The 26,689-nt window shown below is 35.5% G+C and overlaps 1 protein-coding gene across 2 annotated transcripts; it reads right to left on the bottom strand.

Moving 5' to 3' along the window:
• Positions 1-430: 430 nt before the first annotated feature.
• LOC149789017 (uncharacterized) lies at positions 431-26,486 on the bottom strand. 2 transcript variants are annotated; one of them, XM_089975826.1, is made up of 7 exons: positions 26,392-26,486; positions 22,685-22,744; positions 21,897-22,112; positions 21,056-21,311; positions 17,784-17,883; positions 14,818-14,949; positions 431-2,120 (listed from the first exon to the last, which is right to left on the bottom strand). In XM_089975826.1, the coding sequence occupies exons 1-7, from the start codon at positions 26,441-26,443 to the stop codon at positions 1,785-1,787; spliced, it is 1,152 nt and encodes a 383-aa protein (XP_089831952.1). In that variant the 5' UTR covers positions 26,444-26,486; the 3' UTR covers positions 431-1,784. The 2 variants fall into 2 exon arrangements, with proteins under 2 accessions (XP_089831952.1, XP_089831954.1); XM_089975828.1 differs by having other exon boundaries at positions 17,784-17,880.
• Positions 26,487-26,689: the final 203 nt, after the last annotated feature.

Raw genomic sequence — 26,689 nt, 5'->3', positions numbered from 1 at the left:
ACATAACTATTTGGACAAAGTATATATAATAAATGTACTAAGAAATCGAACGTAGCGTATGATACAGAAATTGTTTGTGGCTGCAACGGCCTTAAACAGAAATGCAGCAAATATAGCTTGCTGCATTTCTGGCATCCACAAAAACATTCGTCGGGCAAAGAAACTAAAACGGCCAGCATCAAAGAAAAGAAAATATCAATGTTCATCAAATTTTAACCGATGCATTCTGAAGTGCCGAGGCAGAAGAGTAACCTCATACTCTCCAGTATTTAGTATCCTTAAACGAGCGTAAATCGTTTTAAAGCTATACTTTGCTGTATACCCAGTTTTATTAAACTGATATCAAATTGTATCGTTTCAATCGTGAGAACCGTTTCCATGAAGAATAGCGTTTTTACCTTCATTCGTACTCTAAAGATGATCTGCACAGTCATGTTTTCAGCTTTTTAATTTTTTTGTAGTCAAGACTGAGACGAAGTAGATAGAATATGATTCCAATAGTCCAGTCTTAAAAGTACTAAGAAACACCTAGGTGTATCAAAGGAACGAAAATTTCGAATGGAGCTAATTCACATCAGCTACAGATAAGCAGAATTGTTGATTTCATTACATGTTGGTCTCATGACAGCGTGCTGTCGAACGTGACAGATAAGTTTCGTACTGACTGTATAAATTTAATAATGGCATTGCTGATACTTACTGCCTAATGTAAAGGATACGAATGAACAAATTTTAGCTTGGTTATCAGGATGGCTTCATTTTATTACTATAGGTTCCGCACTTAGGTTTAACAATGTTGGAAGTGGTTCAAAATGTTAAGAAAATATATTCTTCTGTTTTTATGCACTGCTGATAATTGCTATAAAAATAAAAAATAAAAATTTGTATATCCTAGGAAGCTTAAATATCCAGAATTTATTTGTTTGTGATATTTCAATATGTTTATGTTGATATATGAAAGATGAGCGTTGATTTTGAATATGAATGCAAACAGCTACGCTCTAATTCTGATGTGCAGCTCGTGGACTATTTGTACAACTGTAACAAATATTTTTACTTCAAAGTTGAAAAAACAGTATGACCAAGTAGAACAAATAAACAAATTAAAACAAGTAAAATAGAAATATGAAACGAATCTATAGCTTTTCTTTATATTTTTTCTTGTTTATTATATTGCATAAGTGTAATTTCGGAAAAGAGCAATGGCTACATCGTGAAAATTCATTTTTGTATTTCAAGGAGAGTCGAAATCAACATATTTTGTGTTATTTCAAGTACAGTTCTTCAGCACACAGAAGCAGGCCTTTTTAGTTGACGTCTGCACATCAGTCTCATACTACTGAGTGAAAAGAAAAGATTGCAAAGACACACATAGAAGATTCATATATAGTGACAATAAAATCAAATGACTCAGAACAGACACCAATTAAACTATATGGAAAGTAGCTAATAGTAGAAGATAATAGGCTGTAATGTGTACAGCAGCGTTCTCAGACTGGAGATTGGTATCAAGGAATAATTATTATCTCATATATATTTGAATGTGTGTTTCTGTACTTATGTGACTGTGTCTGACTAAAGCAATCTCGATCATAATCATAAAGTCTATGAAGTTTTGTTTCTTTTGGAAGATAATGATAAACGATGTACTTGTTGTGGAAACATATGACAAAGTAGTTCAAGAAGTGGTACAGGATAACTCATTCTCGAGGGAAAGGAAATTAATGCTTCTGGGTATTAAACATAACAAGGTGGGGACATTGAAAATTGGTTATATATAGGTCTTACATATAATCATTTCCTCTGACAGATTCGTAAGAAGGGTCCGTGCTAGTTGTTACTCTTAGCTGTGTATTGACACTCTGAACGGGACTATTAGCGGACATTCGACCAAAATGTTCAAGAGATATGCATGAAGGTCTGGAAAGAGTTCTTTCGTCTTGTGTATTCATAACCTGACTGGATGACTGACTTGCAGGGGTCACTGTTGAACCAGAGTGGCTGACTTCTACGTTGAAACCACGGTTTTTTACGTTCATAAGCCAAAGGGGTATACCAGATGGATCATGTAAATCATAAACAGGTAGTTGTGTCGGGAAAACTAGGCACCCGGGATCATGCTGAAAAGAAACAAGTAATAGGTCAGAAAAATGAGAAACAATCTATGTTCCCCATTGTGTACTGTAATAACAAAACACATGGACATTAATTTTCGTTTTAGGTACAGTGAACGCTTCGATTATAATATAAGCGGGCTTTGTTGAGCTATCCAGGAGCTTAGTTTTGGTCACGTGATAACACCTGTAAGGTATAAATACGGTCCAGCTGTAATGGACTCACGTCATCATCATCATCATTTTATTCAAGACCGCTGAGGGAGCCAGATCGCATAACTGAAATCCTAAAGCGTTTTAATTTTGGACTGATTTATAAAGAGTGGATAGAAATCCTATACAACAACATATCAGCAGTAGTACAAACTAATGGTGCGATTACAAACAAATTCCCGATAGAGAGATCGGTGAGACAGGGATGTCCTTTATCCATGTTACTCTATGTAATGGGCATCGAAGCGCTAAGAATCAAAATACAGAGCAATGAAAACATCAGAGGGATACATATTCCTAACCTAAAAGAGGAAATATAGATGCTACAGCACGCGGATGACTGTACCAATTTTATAAAAGACATAACCTCATATAAACATCTAATGCAAGAATACTACAACTTTGGAAAAGCATCCGGATCCCAGATAAACGATGGGAAAACCGAAATCTTGCTACTCGGGAATTGGCGTGGAAACTATCTAGGTTTACCACCTGACAAAAAAAGAAACACGTTAAAACACTCGGCATTTTTTTTGGTAAAAACGCAAAACACTTAAACTACCTAAATGTACAAAACAAACTAAAAAGACAATTACTTTTCTGGAGCTCGCTGTATTTTAACCTTATCGACAGAGCCCACATAGCTAAAACATACCTTTTTAGTAACATATGGTATGAGTTTAGTGTTATAGACTTTGATATGCAGTACATTAAGAAATTCGAGAAGGTAATATACCAATTCATATGGAATAGGAAAATACACAAACTAAGTAAACAGACACTGCAAAGGGAAAACAAGAAGGGAGGGGGGGAGGCTTAACATCCCTATTCTTGCAGTCAAACAAACATCAAACATCATTAACAGAATACAAAAATTACAAAACCTGGACGGAAGACCATGGAAAACATATATGTTTATTTCTTTGGATATATCTTAAATAATTTCCCAGAAATATATAAAAATAACAAACTAACAAAGAAACTCAAATCCCCAAACATCGCATATAAAATAAAAAACACAATCATAGAATACAAAACTAACAAAGAAATATGGAACTTACATGAAGAAAAAACATACGGATACTTACATAACATTTATACAAACCAACACAAAACACAAATAAAACATCTCCACCCAGACCTAAACTGGAAACCAATCTGGGAGAAATGGGGTAAAATAAAAAACACCAATATTCAAAACAAGATTATATCTATACCTACACGATGCATGGTGGACAGGAGAAAAAGCCTTCCTTAGGAAAATCATCCCATCCATACTACAATATATCTTATGCAACACTCAATACGATAGCAAACGACATCTAATTTTATATTGTACAAATACAAAAACACAAAGGGATGCCATTAAACAGGAAATAAAAAATTCAATAGGGAATTTCCAGACAAAACAATTATTGTACACGGACAACATACAGGATAAAAACTTACCTGATGAGATAATTCAATACATAAATAATATCGTGCAAATTAGAAACGATAAAATATGGACTACCAAGCCATCCGAATAACATCCAACATGTACAAAGAACTAACACACACACACACATTAAAACAGCAGGCAGAAGGGGCGGCGGGCATAACTCTGTTAAAGAGTTTATCCCAACGGAAACCCAAAACCCCATCCTGCGATCACAAACTAACCAAATCAGGACTGTCTACCATTATATATAAAATTCACCACCAAAACCTTTTATCAACCAATTACAAAATTGAACAACATAGAAACAGTACACAGAGGAGGCGGTAGGCAAAAACCCTATTAAGGAGTTCATCCCAATGGAACCCGCCCGCCCCCCCCCCCCCGTCTGTGATAGTATTAATTTGTGCAGATCCAATCCCTCCACCTATACATGTACGGTAAACCTGGCCATACTACAAAACCACAACTATTTCATCCCGACTAGTGAATATAGCTATAGGAATAAAACAGAAACAGATGTGAGGGCTTAAGAATTAACTCTCTTCAAGAGTTTATCCCAAGGGAATCTCAGTCAACACTTCTGTAACTTATACCCCCTCCCCACAAAACACAAAATAAACAAAGACCCACTAGAATATGCAACGATCACTAAACAGATATGGCCTGCTGGATAAAGTCGAGGAAAGAGACTGTCTAAATAGAGTCCATGAAGGTCCTGTCTGTACAAAATCCCACCGAAAACAACAATACAATAACCTAATCCCCTCCCCACACACACACACTCAATTTCTATCTATAGGAACCCAACAATAAGCAGATAAGTATGCACAACAACAAAGTAAACTGCGTACACACACACACACACACAAAACCACACAAAATAAAAAATAAAAAGTAAATATTTTAATATATATATATATATATATATATTTATATATATATATATATATATATATATATATATATATATATATATATATATATATATATATATATATTTTTTATATAAGAAAAACAAACAAAAAAAGGAAGAAATTACAAATAAATATGATTAACCTCCTAAACAACACATCATATAACGAACCTGAATCCAAACTATCCCATTAAAATATTTCTAGCTTATGTTCACACGAATCTTGGAACAATGACTACCAATGATTAATTACACCCCAGCCCGGATATCAATCAAACAATTCTCCAAGTACAGATAGAACTACAGCACAGGGACTAAAACCAAGTCTACCGTGCCACTACTGAAAACTAGAGAGTTAACCCAAAACTCTTAAGATATGATCTAGATATTGCCAGTCTATGCACAAAATCAAATGCGTTTACAACACAACACAGACAAACAGCACCACACCGGACTTGAATGACTTTGTCAAGTCACTCAAAAATAATAACAATAACGAAATGGGGATGGGAGCGGAAACTTTTACCCTGAACTTTCGTAAAGGGAAAACGAGTACGATTCTAAGTTTCATGCATGTCGGGTTCAAGGCAAGAAAACAATCACAAGCACTAGTGTTTGCAAGTAATGACCTGAGAATGGAAACCGAACTGCGTACCTTGTGGGAACGGAGTACAACTCAGAACCCGCATGCAGGGACAACTCGAGATATATGGCGAAACGAAACAAAGATCAACCCTGACGAAAAAATAGATAAATAAATAAATAAAAAACAAAAACAAACAAACAAACGAAAAAAAATTAAAAATATAATATAAAAAATAAAATAAAAAGATAATAAATAAATACAAAGTTTATATAAAACAAAATGAATACAAATAAAGCAATATCACATATGGAATCTACATATGGGAGGACGGGGGATACATAAATCACAAACCATGACTTTCAGAAACGAAAAACAGGGTGACACCTCCAACTCTTTACCAGCATCTGCTGGAACGGAGTCATGGGGTGCCAACATAAGTGAGGGGAGCAGATCGACATACAAGCTGACACGTTATACCTATCTAGGCACGCTCTTCGCCTAGATAGATTGTTTATTTATTTTTGGGAGATGCTTGGAGCTTTTAACCGCCAAATCTTGCAGAGTGCGTACTCAACAAAGGAGGGAAAGAAGACGAAGAAGACCTAGGACTAACATCGCCTGACCGCCTACAGCCACTTGCCGCCATCTTAACCAGGGAGGACAAAGGAATCCCAGCCTAGCAGCCCGCCCAGCCGCCATCTTGTTTAACACCACCTCGCATTACAGTAAGTACCTAGTACAAGGTAAAAAGCTACGTAAACAAATGGCAGCCTTCAATGCCTCAAACTCTAAAATAGCCACCACCCTAACAACCGTAGGGAAACTCGATCTAACACCAAATTCAAACAACAAAGATATCCGCGCAGTTGAGCTACCTTTTACTTTTCTACCCCAGATTTCGAACTTATTGGCGAGCAGGCCAAAACACTGAGCCCTAACTCGCCTAGAAACCTTCAACCTATTCGAAGCAAGAGTGGGGAGGGAAGAGTTAGATGCAACCATAGCGACGGATATCGAAAAACAGTTACCAACAGTATCACTAAAGAAAACACCCACCCCCGATTACTTAGTACTGGCACAATCGCCCAGACATAAACCCATATCCGTCATTATTGAATCAAGGCAAACAGGGTCGGAAATAAATAGCGGGGAGAACTTACCAAACCAAGCGCAGGCCGAAAAAATCCAGGTAAACAATAGAGCAACTACAAAAGCGCCTGAGGACACATCTAATCCAGATCAATTATCACAGAACCCCAACTGTGTAACTATCTACCACTACAGTCAAACCCCGGGGCCATCTAAAACCTTAACAGAACATGACCGCATATATAGTCAAACTGGTAAGGATAGCCACAATAAGAAGACACACAACCCCACCCCACCCCCAGTCCAAAAAACATTCAATGGGACGGGAAATGTAACGGGAAAGGCCCACTGAAACAGGGACAAAACCCTAAGATTAAAAGAACCATTCATAAACCTGAACAGGGAAAAACAACTGCCCACACCCACCAGACAAAACAAAAAAAAAATATTGCTAAGACCCAACCTAAAAACACTCAAACTTACCCACTTACAACCAATTACGACCCAAAACCAACCACCCACCCCCAAATAGCCAAAACAAACCTCACTTAGGCAACAACACCAAAAAACCCCCAATAAATTTCACCCAGTAGAACTAAGTCTATTCATAAAAAGCCCCTCAACACGTCTATTAGGCTTCACCACACACAGTATCGTAGGTGCCCTCTACAGGGTCCACTCGTATCATTCGACCAAAAACAGGATACATAATAGTGCACTGTAGCACCGAAAACCAGATGGCAAAATTTTTAGAACTAGAAAACATAAACAATATCTCGGTGAGTGTTGAAAAACACTACAAAACTAGGCAACACACTCAGGCAACCAACAAAACCCAAAAACAAACTCCAACCTAATCCACAAACTATAAACAACCCACACCCAGACCACAACAAACCGCCTTCAAAGCGATATTGAAACTTACAGGGAGAATTCAAAAATTAAATAACGACCAATTAACCACTCAAATTAAAGAGGGGGGACATCCATCAACAGGGCATTCAAACTCAAAAATTACGAAGGCAAAGAAACCAACACAGTGTTTCTGGAATCGCAACTACCGCTTAAATCTCCCGTACGACTATCACCCTCGGGAATAAGATACTGCATTGAACCCTATATAAACAAAACCAGACTATGCACAAATTGTCAACATTGGGGACACTTTGCCTCCAAATGTAAATTCCAAACACTCTGCAAACAATGCGGAGGGCACCATAGGGGTCTATGCAGAAGATAAACACCCAAATGTACCAATTGCAAAGGCTCCCACCTACCCCAGTCACCAGATTGCCCTCACACCATTTGAGAACACCAGATTATCCAACTTACGAACACAAAAAATCTACAATACCGAACAGCAAAAAAGAAAACACTCAAAAATAAAATCATACCTAAACAACACACAATCAACTCCATGCCAGCCCCACCAAAAAACCAGAACCCACCAGTTCAAAAACAATACTCAATCAGCCAAACCACACAATCCCCCCTCCATTGTACTAACAGCAACAACAAAACTACCCAGATAGAACATAAAATAGAGATAGCAAAGATAATTGAACAAATCAAAAAAATGCTAACAAAAAAACTCTTAGTATCAGAAAACAAAGCAGCACAAATAGGGGAAACATTACAATTAATTCTATACATGAAATGAGGCCACTATGGCTCCTCAATTAGGGGAAACATTACAATTAATTCTATACATGAAATGAGGCCACTATGGCTCCTCAATTAGGGGAAACATTACAATTAATTCTATACATGAAATGAGGCCTCTATGGCTCCTCAATCAGCTAGCTAATGACCACCACCACCATGATTAGCACAAATAAGAATATCACAATTTGGCAATGGAATGCTAGAGGACAGTCAGCCAATATTGATGAACTAAGACTTAAATCTAACTACCAAACCTGACATAATGTGCATCCAAGAAACTAAAATAACCAACCAAATCAAACAATTACCAAAAATTAATGGATACGCCCCAGGATACTTTTAAAATAGACTTAAAGGCCATAGGGGAGGTTTTGTAACCTTTGTCAACAACAACATACAAAACGTAACACCAGTCCCCATCAACATCTTAGCCAACAACACTCAAATGATCGAAATACAATCCTTAATAATACACACAGGAAGAGCTGACATTCAAATATAACCTATATGACCCAGGTGGCACCACTACGGAACTTAACTTACACACTTATAGACAGATCAATAATCATAAACGAGTGGACATGATTGTCGTATGTGGTGATCTTAATGCACATAACGAGCTATGGGGAAGTGATCGAGCGGATAAACGAGGCAGGTTGGTTGAAGCATGGGCTGCTGAATACAACCTGACAATCCTTAACAATGGCGCCAGAACACGCCTTAAACCAGTGGATGGAACTCTATCTGCCCTTGACCTTACCATATGCTCCTCAACAATAGCACAGGTGACGGAATGGAGTGTGGGTCAAACAGACTCAATTGGAAGCGACCACTTTCCATTGATAACCACCCTACAGACGGTAATCCTGTATAACTCGCTTCAAACTCAACCCAGGTGGAATTGTAATAAAGCTAACTGGGAATTATTCAAAGAACAACTAAACAAAGCTAGCACCAGGAATATTGAGCATGAAGATGTTAATAACTATTATGAAAACCTAATTTATATTATCACTCAAGTCGCTACCACAAGTATTCCAAAAACTAGTGGCAAGCCAAATAAACAAACAGTCCCATGGTGGAGTGAACAATGCAAACTAGCTCATAAAGACAAGAAAAGAGCCCTCAGTAAATTTAGACACACAGGTAACTCCTTAGACTTCAACAACTATAAAAACAAAGAAAAGGAACTTAAACGCATAATCAAACAAGCTAAAGAGAACAGCTGGCAAGAATATTGTACTAACATCAATCTTAAAAGCAGCATTAAACAAGTATGGGACAAGATCAAAGCGATTAGGGGGAAAACAACTAACAGTACCCGTAAAATCCCAGGGGCTCACACCAACAAGGAAAAGGCGGATCAATTGGCAAAATATTTCCCAGAAATGAGCAGTAATCAAAACCATACTACTTCATTTCAACAACACCGATCCAAAGTAGAACAAACCCACCAAAACCTATTTAGCTACCTTGGGCCAAAAGAATCCAACCTAAATAAAGATATAACAACACATAAATGGGACCAAGTAGTAAGATCAAAAACAGAAACATCACCTGGAGAAGATCAAATAGGATACATCATGTACAAAAATTTACCAACTAACATCAAGAAAACTGCAATTAAATTACTAAATCAAATATGGAAAACAGGAATATTACCCAATAAATGGAAAACTGCGGTGGTGATCCTTATACCTAAACCAAACAAAGACCCCAATAATGTCAGCTCATATAGACCAATCTCATTAACCAACAACATCTGCAAAATTATGGAAACTATATTAACTAATCGGCTTAAAAGCCACCTTGAACAAAAGAATATAATATCCGAAAACCAACGTGGATTCAGAAACAAAAGATCCACTACGGATCAGCTAGTACGACTCGAAACTGCGATCAAATTGGCATTCAATTCCAAAAGGAAATCAAATGGGAATCTCATAGCGGTGTTCATAGACTTTGAAAAGGCAATCGACCTAGTATGGACTAAAGGCTTATTAGCCAAATTAAACCACTACGCCATAACAGGCCGAATGTACAACTTCATCGAAAACTTCCTAACTGACCGCAGGATAATAACCAGAGTCGGAGACACTCACTCTAAGTTACATCCCTTAGAAAACGGAACTCCACAAGGGAGTGTACTGAGTCCTACTATGTTCAACCTTCTGATCAATGATCCAGACAAGAACTTGGCATTCAGCCTAATTGAAATATCGCAATTTGCGGACGACAGTGGAATATGGAGAGCAGGAAACCCCTCCAATCACAAAGTAATTAAAGACATACAAGATACCTTAAACAACGTAGGGAAATGGGCTGACAAATGGGGTGTTAAATTAGCTCATGAAAAAACCATAGCCGTAATATTTACACCAAAACGTAAAATAAACCAGCTACTCCCCAAACTGACTATACAGAATCATGAAATTAAGTACAAAAAATGGGCACGTTTCCTGGGAACGTATTATGATGAGCATTTAAACTGGGGACACCACATCAATGAGTTAATCAAAAGCTGTAATAGGGACCTAAACCTCCTCAAAAACCTTAAAGGAACTGACTGGGGATCCAATCAATAAACACTACTATACAGAGCACTGATTAGATCTAAAAGGCCTAAACAACAACAAACCGCACAAAGAATTCCTGTGGATACCATCCCATATAAATATACCAGGCAATGATCTAGCAGATTTAACTGCGAAACAAAAACTTAACGATCCCAACCACATCCAATTAGACTACAGTATTAGCGAAATATTCAGCTTAACAACATTATTAATCGATAAAAATGGCAGCAAAAATGGAATGACAGTACCCAAGGTAGGAAACTCTACAACATCATTAATGAAGTTAGCAGAAACAGAAAACCACCCGTACTCGAAGGCAAAGAACAAAAGATAATTAATATAATTTATACAGGCAAAACCAAACTGGCCAACAGCTATGGTAAACACATAGGGCCCTTCCCACACAATCCTAATTGCTATTATTGTCGGGTCCCCGAGGATCTACCACACATTTTCAACAAATGCCTTAAATTAAAAAAAGAAAGGGAGACATTCAAAATAGAACAAAACAAAATAGGATCCCCAGTCATTTACCCAGAACTCCTAAACAAATCCAACAGAAATCTAAACAGCACATACAAAAATATAATATCCTACTAACACAAAACAGGGTCAAATAAAAAATATAACAACAAACAAGAATAACAGAACAAAACGACAAGAAACCAGTTCAAACAATTATGAACACCCAGTAGCTGGCCTAGATAAGTTCTCTTAAAGACCAGAGTAATCGGCAAAGACAGCTTACTGGGTAATAACATAAAAACAATTACAGCCTGAAAAACAAAATTATTAGACAGCAATAAAACAAATATAGATTACCACAAATAAAAACTAGGGAACCAGCTTCAAATATATTAACAAATCCCACCCTCAATTATCTAGCGAACAAGACTACCTGACTAATAAATTAAACATAGGGGATATCAGTTTTGCAAATTATCATGTCAAACAAAATCATAAAGCGAACCAGGCCAAATAATTAGGTATACCCAGTAGACGCCTTGATACGTTCACTTAAAGACCCGAGTAATCGGCTAGGACATCTATCTGGGATAAAAATAGATATGAATACAGCCTGGCAAATTAAATCATGAATATTGCATTAAACAAATACTAGGCACCACAATTATATATATATATATATATATATATATATATATATATATATATATATATATATATATATATATATATATATATATATATATATATATATATATAAATATATATATATATATATATAAATATATATATATATATATATATATATATATATATATATATATATATATATATATATATATATATATATATATATACATACATACATACATACATATATATATATATATATATATATATATATATATATATATATATATATATATATATATATATATATATATATATATATATATATAAATTAAACATAGGGGATATATATATAGGGAACCAGCCTAAAAATAGATTAACCAACTCCTACCTTCTCCTCTATCATAACACTCTCTAACAACGTCCAGCTAACAACATAACTCTACCGAATAACTAACACCATTACCTAGGAGACAGCCACATAAATATTCAATATAGGCACGAACCCATATTAAGTACTTAAAAGGTGGTCAAGAACCCCCACCATCAGGGCCGCCCGCAACATAAGATATGACCCCAACTAGATCATATAAGGTAGTCTAAAAGTCCAAAGACTACCATGCCCGGCAGCACAGGGCTGCAACAAACTAGAACTAGGTGGTAGTCCACCAATTAAGCACACATAAGGCAGTCAAAAACCCAAGACTACCAGGTCCGGCAGCACAAGGCTGCAAAACAAACTCGATCTAGGCAGCAAGACCTCAAATTAGTACATATGAGGTAGTCGAAAAATCCAAAGACTATCAGGCCCGGCAGCACAAGGCTGCAAACTAACTGAAATTAGAACATAGGACCTCAAATAACCAGACCACCACGCTCCCATCAGCAAAATAAGGACCAATACAACCCAATACCAGCTAGGCCCATCACATCAAGTGGCAACTTACACAACCATAGCTGTCAAACTAGACTCTTCATAACCTTACTCTAAACGTTCTCTGATAACAACAGCACAGAGTTACTTTATCAAAAATTCATTAAGACCCAAAGTAGACCAAGGATAACCGGACGTCAAGCACTATCAACCTGTTCCATGGTACTCCTCCCGAACCTAGGCCTTGCCTCCTTCACCACGAACAGACACCAATACCATACATGCAGTGCACGCCATACAATAGTAAATGCGACCGTAGAATGGGTCCAATCCCCCAAGTTGCAAAACAAAGCAACTGAAAACTGAGTGTGTGTTGGGTCCAATCCCACACAACTTGGCCCTACATTCAGATCGTTAGGCACATAATAGTGCCTCGATCTGACGGCCCAGTTAATAAGTGTTCTATGAACACATTAAAGCCTGGGGGAAGCGGCACTTATTCCTCCCCACAGGAGTAATTAAAAAGCCACCTGTGTTGGCATTAACCAGTGGTAAATGTCTCAATAGACGCACACCACGTTAATTTAAGTAAAGAAAGAAAATTGACTCACGTCAAAATTATTACGTCCGGTTGAGTACGGATTAATGTAATCACAGTATATTTTTAGAGTAGTTTTTCCTCTCCTAATGTACTGTTGATGCGCGAGCTAGAATTAGGCGTTCTTGGTATTGATTTAATAGTAATTGTTTATTCTTTAGCTGCAAAGGTACAGTAAGTTCTCTTATCAAATTCTCTGGACGAAAATGTTAAGTATATCCTGGAGGAAAGATATATATATATATATATATATATATATATATATATATATATATATATATATATATATATATATATATATATATATATATATATATATATATATGCGTGTGTGTGTGTGTGTAAAGACATCTATGCACAAATAATATTATTTTTTTGTAACGGACACATTTTCTTTTAAATAATTCTCTAAACTGGTTTAATAGCCTATGACTACTATAACAATAAAATATATGGGATATAATTTGCGCATACATATATTTAGATAAAAAAATACAGATATCGTTATGGCTCATCAATTTCTAGGTCAATACAAATATTTTCGAGTATCAGCATGTGTCTTCACTTTCGAAATATCTCTGACGTATCAGCAACAAGCAGAAATAAACTAGTTGAAACATAATACAGTTAAAAGGTTTAATTCCTGTAGAAACAGCCTAGTAAAGTTTCGCAAACATAATCGTTTTTTCTGTTTTATTTGTTTGTCTTGTATATGTTTTGTATTTGCATTTGCAAAAGACTCCTTAAAAAGAGTAAAAAGCGCTCTGCACTAGATACTATTTTCGCACTGTTCATTGTCAGTATATTGCGCATATCTAATCAACCCATGACACACGTGATCCCTTGCTCGATCCAGTGCTCTTGAAAGGGTTGTTATTCGCCATATGATTTGTATTCTTTGTATATATATATATATATATATATATATATATATATATATATATATATATATATATATATATATATATATATATGTATGTATGTATGTATGTATGTATGTATGTATAAATATGTATAGATGCATTTATATATATATGTATATATGTATGTATATAATATATATATATATATATATATATATATATATATATATATATATATATATATATATATATATATATATATATATATATATATATATATGTGTGTGTGTGTGTGTGTGTGTGTGTTTGTGTGTGTAATTTCGTACCAGCATCGAACACACACACAAACACACACTTACTTCCGTACATATGAAACTTGAAACAATTTGGTGGTTATGCTTATATGTTCGCACCAACTATCACTTAATATTTCTCTTATGGACATAAAGTTGGTCATTACATTGTCCACTATCCGACCAACACATCACTTACTCCTGCACCACGAATTCTATTTTTGTTTGAACACTTAAGTTAAACATATTTTTAGCACACGTATTGTTACGTGAGAGATATATTGAAAGTGAAGACAGATGCTTAAAAGAATTCTAACAAACGAATAAACATATTCATGTTATTAGCATGTTCTTATTCCACGCCGTAAGGTAGACCTTCGTTTTACTTTAATAATTTTGAACGGCCATGGAGGTCTAGGGTCATAGACCATGATAGATTGTGTAGTGGAAGTGGATTATCCAGCATGTATGGAAACGTCTTCCTCTTTTATACTCACGTTCTGAGTTGTTTCCTCAGCTGGTTCTGTTTGAGTTCCACTATGCACGGGTGGTAGCACCGTTAATCGACAAGCGGTCGATCCATGTTGTCCGACACAATTGTCATACAAAACGTTTCCACCTTTGGCAATCTAGCAAAGCAGAAAAGAAAAATGTCAAAAAGAGAAGAAGACGAAGACAACACATTTTAAGATTTAATTAATTTCGTAGCATTTACTTGGCATCCATGGCATATCTCTTACGTGTATATTATGTGCAACGACTGAATATGTGCAGTAGCAGTAAAAGGCTGCTTTTCGACCAACACACATCACATTTTGCCAAAGCACAGAGCAGCAACGTTTTTGTTGGATCCTGCGTGTCACTGGAGAGTGGGTCTTCGCGGACTCTGGCGGTCATGGGAGCATATTATCATGAATGACTATCACCAACACTCCAATTAGAGATATTATAGGTCCATGAGATACCGTTATATAGTGTCAGATTGTCATACCGTTATATAATGTCAGAGTCCTCTAGCGAAGACGGTATTACCCCTGTGATTGTGGAAAGAGTCATGTGTTTATCCGGAAGAGGAAGTTGAAGGATACATAGAACCACTAGAAACCGTTGAAACCTAATTTTCAGTGTACGTCAACATTTATTTAACGCGGCTTGGAATCAGGAATCTTACCGATACGATTGGACTCAAAATCCTTACCTTGTGCGAATGGGATATTCAATTCCTCCCCTTCTATACTTACCGTGCGTGAAATTTTCGTTCGCGACACCTGTGGTGCGCCAGAGAAAGTCGCTTGGTACGTACCTTATATGTGACAGATAGGAGATTCTTTACCAACCCATCATATAATACATTAATAAGATCCCTGATGGGGAGGTTGATAATCTGCCTCTACATAGGTTCGTGCGAGAAGTGTTGTATATCACAGCAGAAGATACCCAACTATCTTACAATGGTACTATAACCCAGCGTAAAGCTCGTTGAATGAAAAGGAGTTCTCACAATTAAAATATGTCTTCAGAGTACCCGTCGTTCATGAAAATAGCAGCCATACTATCCCCACGGGATACCGGAATCTCGCCGTAAACAGCAGTATGCTAAACATTCATTCAGAGCCTTATTGGCGATGCGCATGGTGTAAATAACGTAGTCCTATTAAAAAAGTTGAGTTAAGGGTATCGGACATATGTAAGTGCATTCCTTTCCAATCTGACCTCCATCTTAGATACAACCCTAAGAATCAGCTCGTCGCTGTCATCGTCCAATAGCGCACTTCTCTTTGGCGGGCCGATAAGTAGACCAGCATGGGCATAGCTTCCCTTTCTGCTTTAATGAGTACTGAGCCTCAACGCTAAGATTAAACTTGACTCCCCTTTTTCCATTCTCTTGGGTGAGCATGATGATCAATCCAGATATCAATGCCCTGAGTAATGTGTGGAGGTCCGCTTCTCGGCGGTGACTTCTTGACATCGTGGCTCAAATGTCGATGTCGACGTTTTTATCCTTTCCGCGAAGACCTTCTTTGTGTATGACAGTGGACATATATTATCAGCTGTAAGAACTGGGGGAAGAGCCTTTGCTTCCTTGGAGGCTTTTGCTTGGCCCGTCGTTTATCTGGTTTGGATGAGCGGGTGAAACGAGATTGGCGTTGGCCGTACAATGGCTTTGGCTGGCTGCCTCGCTTGTGTTACTGTCTGCAGCATATCATCGTATTCAAGCTCGGTGATCTTCCCCGCCCCATGCTTGGCCCGGCTAGACTAGGCAGTGGTATCCTGTTGTGCACTACCAATCTCTAAATGGAAATTGTGTCGCTCATTTCTATTGGTATTCACATAAATGCGGCAATATATGCTATTGCACATGGTCTTCCTCTTTAGGGTCGACTGACAGGTCAGGCGGAGACATACTCTTGCTCCTGAGTGGCTATAATACGACGGTAAGTTCCATTGTGCGTGGAACTGGACTTGGCCTTTCTTTTTGTGCATATTTGATGAAAGCTGTATAGACCTTTTATGACTTTAATGGGCGCAGCAATAAGTGTGTCCGGTGACATTGCTCTGTCGGTACTGATATCACCCAAAATTTAAGCATTTATCTTAAAGTCACCTGAATAATTGTATCAAAAATGTTAACTATAGCACAATCATATAATAAATAAAAGGAGATCCAATTGTTTCACTGCAAAAATATCACAACATCTCTTGTTTAATTCTAATTATGTGTTACAAAAAACGTCTAAGTAGAATTATATGGAAAAGTTTCAGCTGAGACCTTGATAAGTAAATTGTGTGCATTTATGTGCCAATATAAACGTGTTTTTTTCAGTGAAATACCTCAACTAACCTACGATCGCGGCTCATTTTTCTTGTGCCATTCGATTTAAATCACTGTTTGTATTATACAGTCTATAACTACTTTTGAGAACCTTTCATTTGTTAAGAAAAAATGATTCATTTGGTTTATACTGGTTAATATCCGGTGATTTTATTTTGTGCATTCTCAAATATTCTTTGATAGACACTATAATACCTCATTTCTACAAAGTTGATTCCATATGGTTAAATTGTTGAAAGAACTAATAAACTGTTTATTGCATTGGAAAACCTCAATTATATTTACACCACAAGTGTACAGATGTTTCTTGAAAATACTGAAACGAAAATATATCAACAACATGAACAAAATTTCCGTGATTTTTAGTAGAATATTTGATATTTTGTCTTCTTGGAACCACGGGACCAACTTTGATGAAGTTCAGTTAAGGACTGCACATAAGAAATAACATAAGTAAAAGTTGAAGAGGCTAAACGAACCTTTTTGCCCCAGTTGCGGTTTGAGTCTGTAGGTTTTCAGGCTTCTCTAAAATTCACTAAGGGAAGAAGATTTCAGATGCACATTTCTTGTGTGTTTTCTCTTTATTTTTCTAGTGGAGTTTAAAATGAATTTGTATAGTATGGTGCATACCCATGTCTCCTGTACAATGTCGTTCTGATAACCAGCTGGAAATGATTGGTATTGGGGGTCCTCTTCTTCAGAATGTTCGGACACATCTCTTCTTTTTCTGCTTGACAATATATTAGATATTTCAAATTAATACAAACCCATACGTAAAACTAATTAAAATTGTCGAGCACAAATCTTTTATACTTGAGATATTTATTCATAGATATTTATTCATATGACGTACCATGTTTGATTGTTACATCGCCCGAAGCTGTTTATTTATATTGATATAGGTATGTGTGTGTCTATGTGTGTGTGTTTGTCTGTATCTATGCGTGTGTTGATGCACACGCTGACACCCACGCCAACGCCGAGCTAGTACAAATACTTTCTTCTGTTACGTAGAGTTTAGTTTGAGCTTCAAGTGGTTAGCCATGTTTATTTTAAATGGTGACAGAAGCACTGTGGCTCAGAATTACCGTGCCTAATCCGCGTCCGCTGAAGGGTGCGGGTTCGAATCACTATTTTTTCATGTGTTGATTTGTCTTTAAACATAATGGTAAGATTGATGTGCATAATTAAGCACGAGTGTCTGCTAGGTGCCAGGACGTAGACAATCTTATAGAAATGAATTCCACCTCTACGCCCAACAAACATCTGTCCAGTTCTAACATCAGTATTTTTTCCCATTAACCCTTAAAATGTTTCAGCTCAAAACAAATACATTGATTGGATCTTTGGAGACATTTAAATTTCGTCTAGTCAATAGTACCGTATTTTATACTGTTTAAGTGGACAATTTAATATATATATATATATATATATATATATATATATATATATATATATATATATATATATATATATATATATATCCAGATATATTACGTGGATACTACAAATGCATTTCAAGGAAGCGAAAGAAGTCAATCGGAAGAAAAAAATAATGTGAAATGCAAAACATTCACCATTTCGAAGAAAGCAATTCGATGGCTTTTTTTTTTGCAAATAAATGTATACATGGATACATACATGTGCCCATACATCTATGCATCCATATATAAATATAGTAATAACTACCTTATTACGATTATTGCTGAAACAAAGATTTATCGCATTGCCGTCTGTTGCAAACGATTCACATTTTCAATAGACATATGCTGAATATTTTTCTGAAAGAAAGTGTGAATTTTATTTCTTACAACAGTGCTATATATTTGGAGTTTAATTTGAAAATATATTTTTGTAAATATACTGTTTCTGCTGCAATAGTATCAAATTCATTACTCTATATGCGTACCTTTGACCAATTATGCCCAGTAATAGCTGTTGTTAGAGAAGTGAAACTTTGCCAATGACTAGATTTTTTTCATCCCTTCAGTATTATTTTTTCATAATTACTTTTGTATTGACACATTCCTCGTAAGGATGCGATTGAGTCTCCACGATATAATTACACACAAAAAAAAATTCGTGATTAAAATGAATCTTTTCAATCATATTAACAAAATTGTTCGTTGCCAGAATTTACCGTAAAACCCTTATCCAAAACGATAGTAATTATGAAGATTTTGTTATTTGGAGTCAGCAGAGAAATAATATCCGCTCTATTAATTCTCATCTAAATTAGTAAATTCTGAATTATATTTTATGTTTGGTGATGGTTTATTACTACTAAAAGTTCCTACTCGGAATCTTTTTCTAACACGCACATATTTCTCTTAAATTGGGTGAGATAGATAACATTATGAGAGGATGGCGTTTCTTGGAATCAAATATGGCACGAATATTTCCTTAAAACTCTATAGCATTTAATAACTTATAATAATCTAAGAAGTTTTATTTTATAATCCTAAATTTACCTTTATAGTTTTCGCACGTCAGAAATTAATAATCTTTGTTTACATAATCATTTATATTTAACATGTCGTAGCTTCCAATTGTTGCTGAAATTCATATTTATTGGTACTATGACAAATTGCACAATATTTCCTTTTCTAATTAAAAAAAAAAGATTTCGAGTATGTTGAAACGACATCTATGTAAAATATTTTGATGTTTCTTTGTCTTTTCCAGATAATTGTTTCCGCAAAGAAAACGGTTAGATATTTGTGGTAAACATGCGTCTAAAACAGTTTTGAACTTTTACTCAGAGTTTTCAATTTTGATGCAGATTAGATGCTTCGTTTGAACCGTGCTTATTTCATAAAATCTTTTAACATATTGATCTACCATTTTAACAAAAATGTGAATGTGCCATTTCTTGACATATATCTATCATTTTAATACATTTGTCTACCATATTAGCATATGTATATATACCATTCTAATCAACCCTAATGATAAACTTGCAAAATAATTTTTCTATTAATTTGTTTAGAATTCCACGCCAAACAAATATATAGATAGAGGAGCTTGTTTCTTGCAGCAAACTACTGGGAAGGTTGGTAACATATAAGTAAATTAGATATTTTTGTTAATGCCAAATTTTGATGACCGTTATCTTCACAAAGATTTTATTATTCTTTTATCGTGAAAAAAATATGTAAATTTCAAACAGGACTTATTTGGGTGTCATAAATGAGCTACATCAAGTCATCTAAATATAGAGAAATTTAACGATAAAATTAGTGAACTCTAGTGACTTTTAATAAAAATTTCTTCACTGCAATATATAAAACTACTCTCTATTTTACTATTCTTGACATTAAAATTAGCCATATGCAAAACGTGGGAAAGTATATAATTATTCCAGCTGATATTGGTATGCGCGCTTGCAGTTTATTAATATTTTGCTTGATATCCTTTAACGGATTATAAGGAAGTAATGGAAACATCTGAATGCCTTTTCGATTAGTACCGTCAGTAAGTTCTTGCGATTTTTTGTGGTGACATTAGTCCAGATCTGCCCCAAGAAGTGGTGACAAAAGTAAACACGATCAAGAGTATTCGGTGCATTCCTTTCTTGCAACTAGTTTCTAATATCTGCAAGTACTAAATCCAACTTTATTATGCAAAGATATACATTTTCATAATTCTTCCTGCACCAAGTATGTTTTTCTATGTTAGAGATAATTAGAGAGTTTCATTTTTATAATATCCATAACATCTGTGCAAACTATTTTGCATGACATAACAGGTAACTACTTCAATTTTTCCAAGTACCCATGTCCTGGTAAAGGACCACACGATTAAGTCTGTGTGTTGTGGGACATTATTTCCTTTTATTACAACTTGGCTTGTTTGTTCAAGTTTTGCTTTTCCACCTTTATTTATAGAGTGTGAAAGCTTACCTTTTGTATCGATTAATAACTAAGCCGATTAACATAGCAAGAACTAGAACTCCAAATATTGTAGGTACAATCGTCTGCATCATTTGCACGTTGATATCGTTTGTATTCTTATCACTGTTCAAAGGGTTGTTGGTGCTTGTATTCTTATCACTTATCGAAGGGTTGTTGGTGCTTGTATTCTGATCACTTATCGAAGAGTTGTTGGTGCTTATGACAATTTTAACACACATCAAGTGTATCTGTTCCATCCTGCTTTCTGAAATAAAAACAGAACACAAGAGATAAAGCATGCATGAATTATATAAATTGTAACACGCTTAACACTGGTTTTATTCCTTGATAAACTGTTGATTTGGCAGGAAAACAGGCATATGCTTATTACGAAGTAAATGTTGTATGACATGATCTGTTTTAATAAAAGTTTCTTTAAGATGGTACAATATTGAATACAGCTGCAAATGTTAACCTGAAATACAATATAGTGAGATAACAGCGAATCACAATGTAATGTGGACACAAATTATATTTCAAACTGTGATGATTGCATCTTAATCTCACATTATGGCAAATGTTGGGTTCCGATTCTTTAGTAATTCCAAAACATTACATAATTTGATGCAAAAGAAATATGGCTTTAATACCTCGATGACTGATTAGTCTTGCGATGGAAGAAAGTTAAAAGACAGCAAACTGTGTAATTTTACGTATTAGTTTATATTTTTCATTTTCCTGAAAAATGTCAAATATTTCCTTTTTATTTTTCCATTAATTTCTTGTATAAATCTTAACACGTCTGAAATTGGTTAGTATTGTATGTGTTAACGATTATTAAGATTCATACCTGTAACGTTGCAGCGTTCCCATGGACGCATAAGCTGACATATGGCATCATCTGGATGGCCGGGAACCAAAGTAATATGATCGTATATTGTCCCAGCTCCGCAAGGTTTGTGAACCATTTTGAGTTGGTTCTGGTCACATTCGTAGAATTTTGTGCAGTCACATGGGTCAACGTAGTTTCTAGAGCAATTCGTTAACTCTGCCGGTTCACATGTTTCTAGAGAAAACGCAAATGAAAAATGTTTAAAGCTGAGGTTTTACATATCTATACAAAAGCAACAAACAAACAAACAATCAAAACCTCAAAAACTAAAAAGAAAGAAAAAGGAAAAAGCCGACCAGCAGCATCGAATAAAGATTCATTGACTCTGTACAATAGCTTGGTATAAAATACATCTGATAATAACATGCAGTGACAGCTGGAGACCTAATTAATTGACTAAACACATTTTATCAGGTGATTATTTCTAGATAATAAAGGTGATCTATGTTGCAATTCATTTAAAATGCAGATATAACATATGACTTTTATTGGCAAATAGTGTTACGAAGATACCGGTCACAAACCTATGGTAGATTTTATATAGGATTTATGTTTGTATTGTCTACTTCAAAGTATGGTGCCTGATATTTTTATCGGAATATCTAACTCTCTCTTAACAAATCAAAAACAAAATTTGTCATATATTTTTCCAGTGAGTGTGTATATATTTCCAATACAGCTGAGTATCATTTCTTGCAATATAATAATATAATAAAACATACTGATACAGTTCGTAAAAGACTTACTATTGAAGTATTTCGTTTCTCCCATTTTCCCTTTCTCAACCGTTTTCCTGGAATGCGGACCTGTACGTAAATATATATATATATATATATATATATATATATATATATATATATATATATATATATATATATAGAGAGAGAGAGAGAGAGAGAGAGAGAGAGAGAGAGAGGTGATGTGGTGAATATATGTTATGGCATTGATTTATTGATTTTTTCCAGCCCAGAATACATTTCTTAAGAAGAAGCCATGCTAACTCTTTTCTACCCCATCTCATGACCGTCCTTTTAGTTTCTACACAAAGAATACATGTCCAGGGTCAAGAGTCATAAATATAGGATGTGCAAGTGGTGCAGACGTAAAACTTTTGACATTTTCCTTATATATCCATCAGAGTATTTATCAATTGCAATAAGTCATTATTCAAACTATAATTAAGTGTCAAATGAACTGAAAAAACATTCGGCCCAGTTCGATGGTTATCCTGACATCTTATTTCATATGTCGAGATATTGAGTTATTATCTCAAAATTTGAATTATCATATAAAAATGTCGATTTAATTATGCAAAATGTTGAATTTCTATATCAAAATACCAACAAAAGAATAATAACTCGAGCAACTAAATCTGAATTAGATATCATAACTTATTATTTTGAGATACTAGCTGGTGATTAGCTTATACATGTAGAAGTAGTCCACCGACCGTGTTGCATGAGAATGAAGGCCAAGTAGCTTTTACAAGACACTAATCAAAATTTTGAGACAAAGCCAAAATTACAATGTAATAACTGTAAAGTTCAATTTAGTATCTTGAAATGTCGATTTAGTAACTCAAAATTACGGCTAAGCATAACAAAATGTCTAGTAAATTGCTCTAAAAGGTGAGTTAATATCTCGAAATTTCGAAATAATACGCGGGTATACTACTATTTAAGATTATTTTGATTTTTTTGTAAGCATAACTCTACCTTGAATTTATATGACTTGACGATGCGTTGAATAAGGCTTTACTGTATGTGCCGATTGCGTGTCTACTAGATTATAAAAATGTAAGAGCAGTGGGACTCGATGTGCTATATAAATTGATACTTAGTAACTTTTTATGTATACACATTTTACACCGTATATATCCTACGGCCAAGACCGCATAGACTATGGAAGGCCGTTGTTCGTGATTGGTGAGCGGAAAGTGGCGGATGTGAAGAGGATAATTTATAAAGACGCTTCATGCACAGTGAAAGATATTTCTAATATCACGTGCTTTAATTAGCTATCTGCTTACAGTTACTAAGATCGACCATTTTGATATAACCTGCTTCCGTTGTGGAAGATGTAATCACACAGCAAGCATTTTATAGCTTGGGAATTATTAATCGATTCAGCACTGCTGATTGCCCAATAGCCGTATTCAACCTAAAGTACATGTATAAGGTTTGACTACATTCGTCTTGACTACTTTCGTGGATGATTAATCCACGGGTTGTGCATTTCTTGCATGTGGCTTGCTTGGGGTAAGGGGGGGGGGTGGGTGGTCGTGGTGGTGGAGGCGTTGGCTTTGAGTCAGGACTCATAAGGGTCCAGAAAGATAAAACTGCATATTAATGCTACTTAAACAAACTCGGGTTAAAATCAAAACGGACCACAAAACGCTCAATGTCGTCAAACTGTCAACTGAGGTTTAATGCGTATTATATTTCGATGGAAAAGACTCGTTCATCTAAGTAACTGTGTCTTATTTATCTAGTGTCATTGGACATGTCTCCAAAGTTTTACCAAAGGTTGTGAAACACTACCAAAGTACCCGTCAGCGCACCGTGCTTAGCATATCACCGACAAAGCACACACGCTTAAATCTGCCTTCTTGACAGAACGAGCACAGCATTCAAACTTTGCTATTCTCTCCATACAGTCTTGATTTAGCTCAAAGTGACTTTTGCTGAATCCTTGTATCAACGATTTGCTAAGGAGCTGTCGTGCTGTTGTAAGTGCAGTATCCAGTGTATGCATAAGAGACATTTTATAATTGGCTGGTCAGACTACATAGGAAGTACATTCAGTTGATGCATTGATATAATGTTTTTCAATAAAGAACATTGTTATGCACTACAATCATGTTCAGAACTTTCAAAATACCCCTCGTGCCGAATCAAGACAACTCTTTTACATCAACAAGAGGATTTATATATTGGAATGTGTTGACATGATGATGCAAACATGACGACATAGCTAGATTGTGGTACTGTGTGAATATATCATAAAGCTTACTATTTAGTAAATTATGTTTTTCCTGTAATATTCACCTGATCATATATCATTAGGATAACATTTTTGCAACCTATGAGTCCAGTCATCCAGATAAATGTCTTTCTGTTTACTCGTTATATAGTCTAACGGAACCAGGTACACATTGTCAGCTGAATGCTTGCATTGCGGAGAAGGGTGGGAAGGATTATTTGTAATGTGATCACATACGTATTATGAGAAAAACATAATTAACTGAGAATAATTGCTTTCTCGAGCCAATACAGAACCTGATCACATTACATCAGGTGAATATGTAAATAAGAGCAGGAAATGCTGTGAATCCTATATATATATATATATATATATATATATATATATATATATATATATATATATATATATATATATGTGTGTGTGTGTGTGTGTGTGTGTGTGTGTGTGTGTGTGTGTGACCCAGGACCCAGGCTGTGCAAACCTGCTCTAGAAACGGACGAAGTTATCAAATATCAAAAGTTCCGACTATAAGTCTTCAACACAGTAAAAGAAAAGAACGAAAGCCAAACATATTTCGTAAATTTTAACAGTTAATTTATTCCCCTAGTAAACAAATGAAAATTTTCTAATACAGGTCCGAATGGTTCAAGTTCTGAATAAACTTTAGTGTTATTCCAAAATAAACCCAACGCTGCAAGTGTTTATTTGTCTATGATGGCCTGTGTAATGGCATTATGCCAACAGTCTTATGTTGAATCACAATAATTCAATCCAGGGAAATACATTATTTGTTAAACTTTACATAGCTTGTTGTTTTCTTTTTTCTGTGTTACTGTTTATTAGATCCTAAACACTTAACATCATAACAAAAACTGTATCAGTAGCATAGCTAAGATATCAATTTCAAGAGTACCATTTCACAAATTTTGTGACAAGGTTCTCCAAATCCCAAATGATAGTTTTGCAGATTACATATTTATTGCAATTGCAAAATTCATCCGATGAAGAGAACTGTGTTGTTTAGATCCCTTTCGATGGTAAGGTTGTTGTTATTGTTGTTGTAGGGTTTAACGCCATTTTTCAGCACGCGATATGCTATACATGGTGGCCTGTATTAATGATGGAGGAAGAACCTGGGAAAACCCCGGAAAGAACCATTGCCCCACGAGAAGCTACTGGCAAGCTTTCTCACATACCCACATTGGCTGAATCCGAGACTGGAACCCACGCAGACAGAGGTGAGATGAAAATGATCCGTATTTTCTAGCACATCAGTAGAAAATTGGTTCAATAAAGTCAAACCAATATGGCTTTATATGTTGCAAGAATGATCGGTTTTAGTTATCTATCTTTATGATACCTATATTAACATGATGACCCGAGTGTGTGTGTGTTTGTGTGTGTGTGTGTGTGTGTGTGTGTGTGTGAATGTGTGCGGAGGGAGAGAGAGAGAGAGCGAGAGAAGTACCTTGTTGCACTAGAGACGATCTTATTCTGTAAGCAAATGCTCCAAGTATCATGTTTTATATTGCAGAAAACGTGACTGTCAGTCGAGTGATACTTCCAGGTAAGAAGGCGTAATTTTAAATGGGGATTCACCGAGTGTTTCTAGTGTTTTATATAAGTAGGAATTATTTTCAGGTTTTGGTGTTTCTAGAAAACGTATCAACACTCCTTAAGGTGTTAAAATACATGTAAAGTTTGTGAATGATCAGGGGGCCAATATGGTAAAAAAAGAACACGATTACTACAACGACGTTGTATTT

Source organism: Sinohyriopsis cumingii, chromosome 11 (assembly GCF_028554795.1).
Source record: "Sinohyriopsis cumingii isolate HCF-2022 chromosome 11, ASM2855479v2, whole genome shotgun sequence".
In the NCBI taxonomy this organism is placed as follows: Eukaryota; Metazoa; Mollusca; class Bivalvia; order Unionida; family Unionidae; genus Sinohyriopsis; species Sinohyriopsis cumingii.
This window is presented reverse-complemented; position numbering and strand designations above follow the sequence as displayed.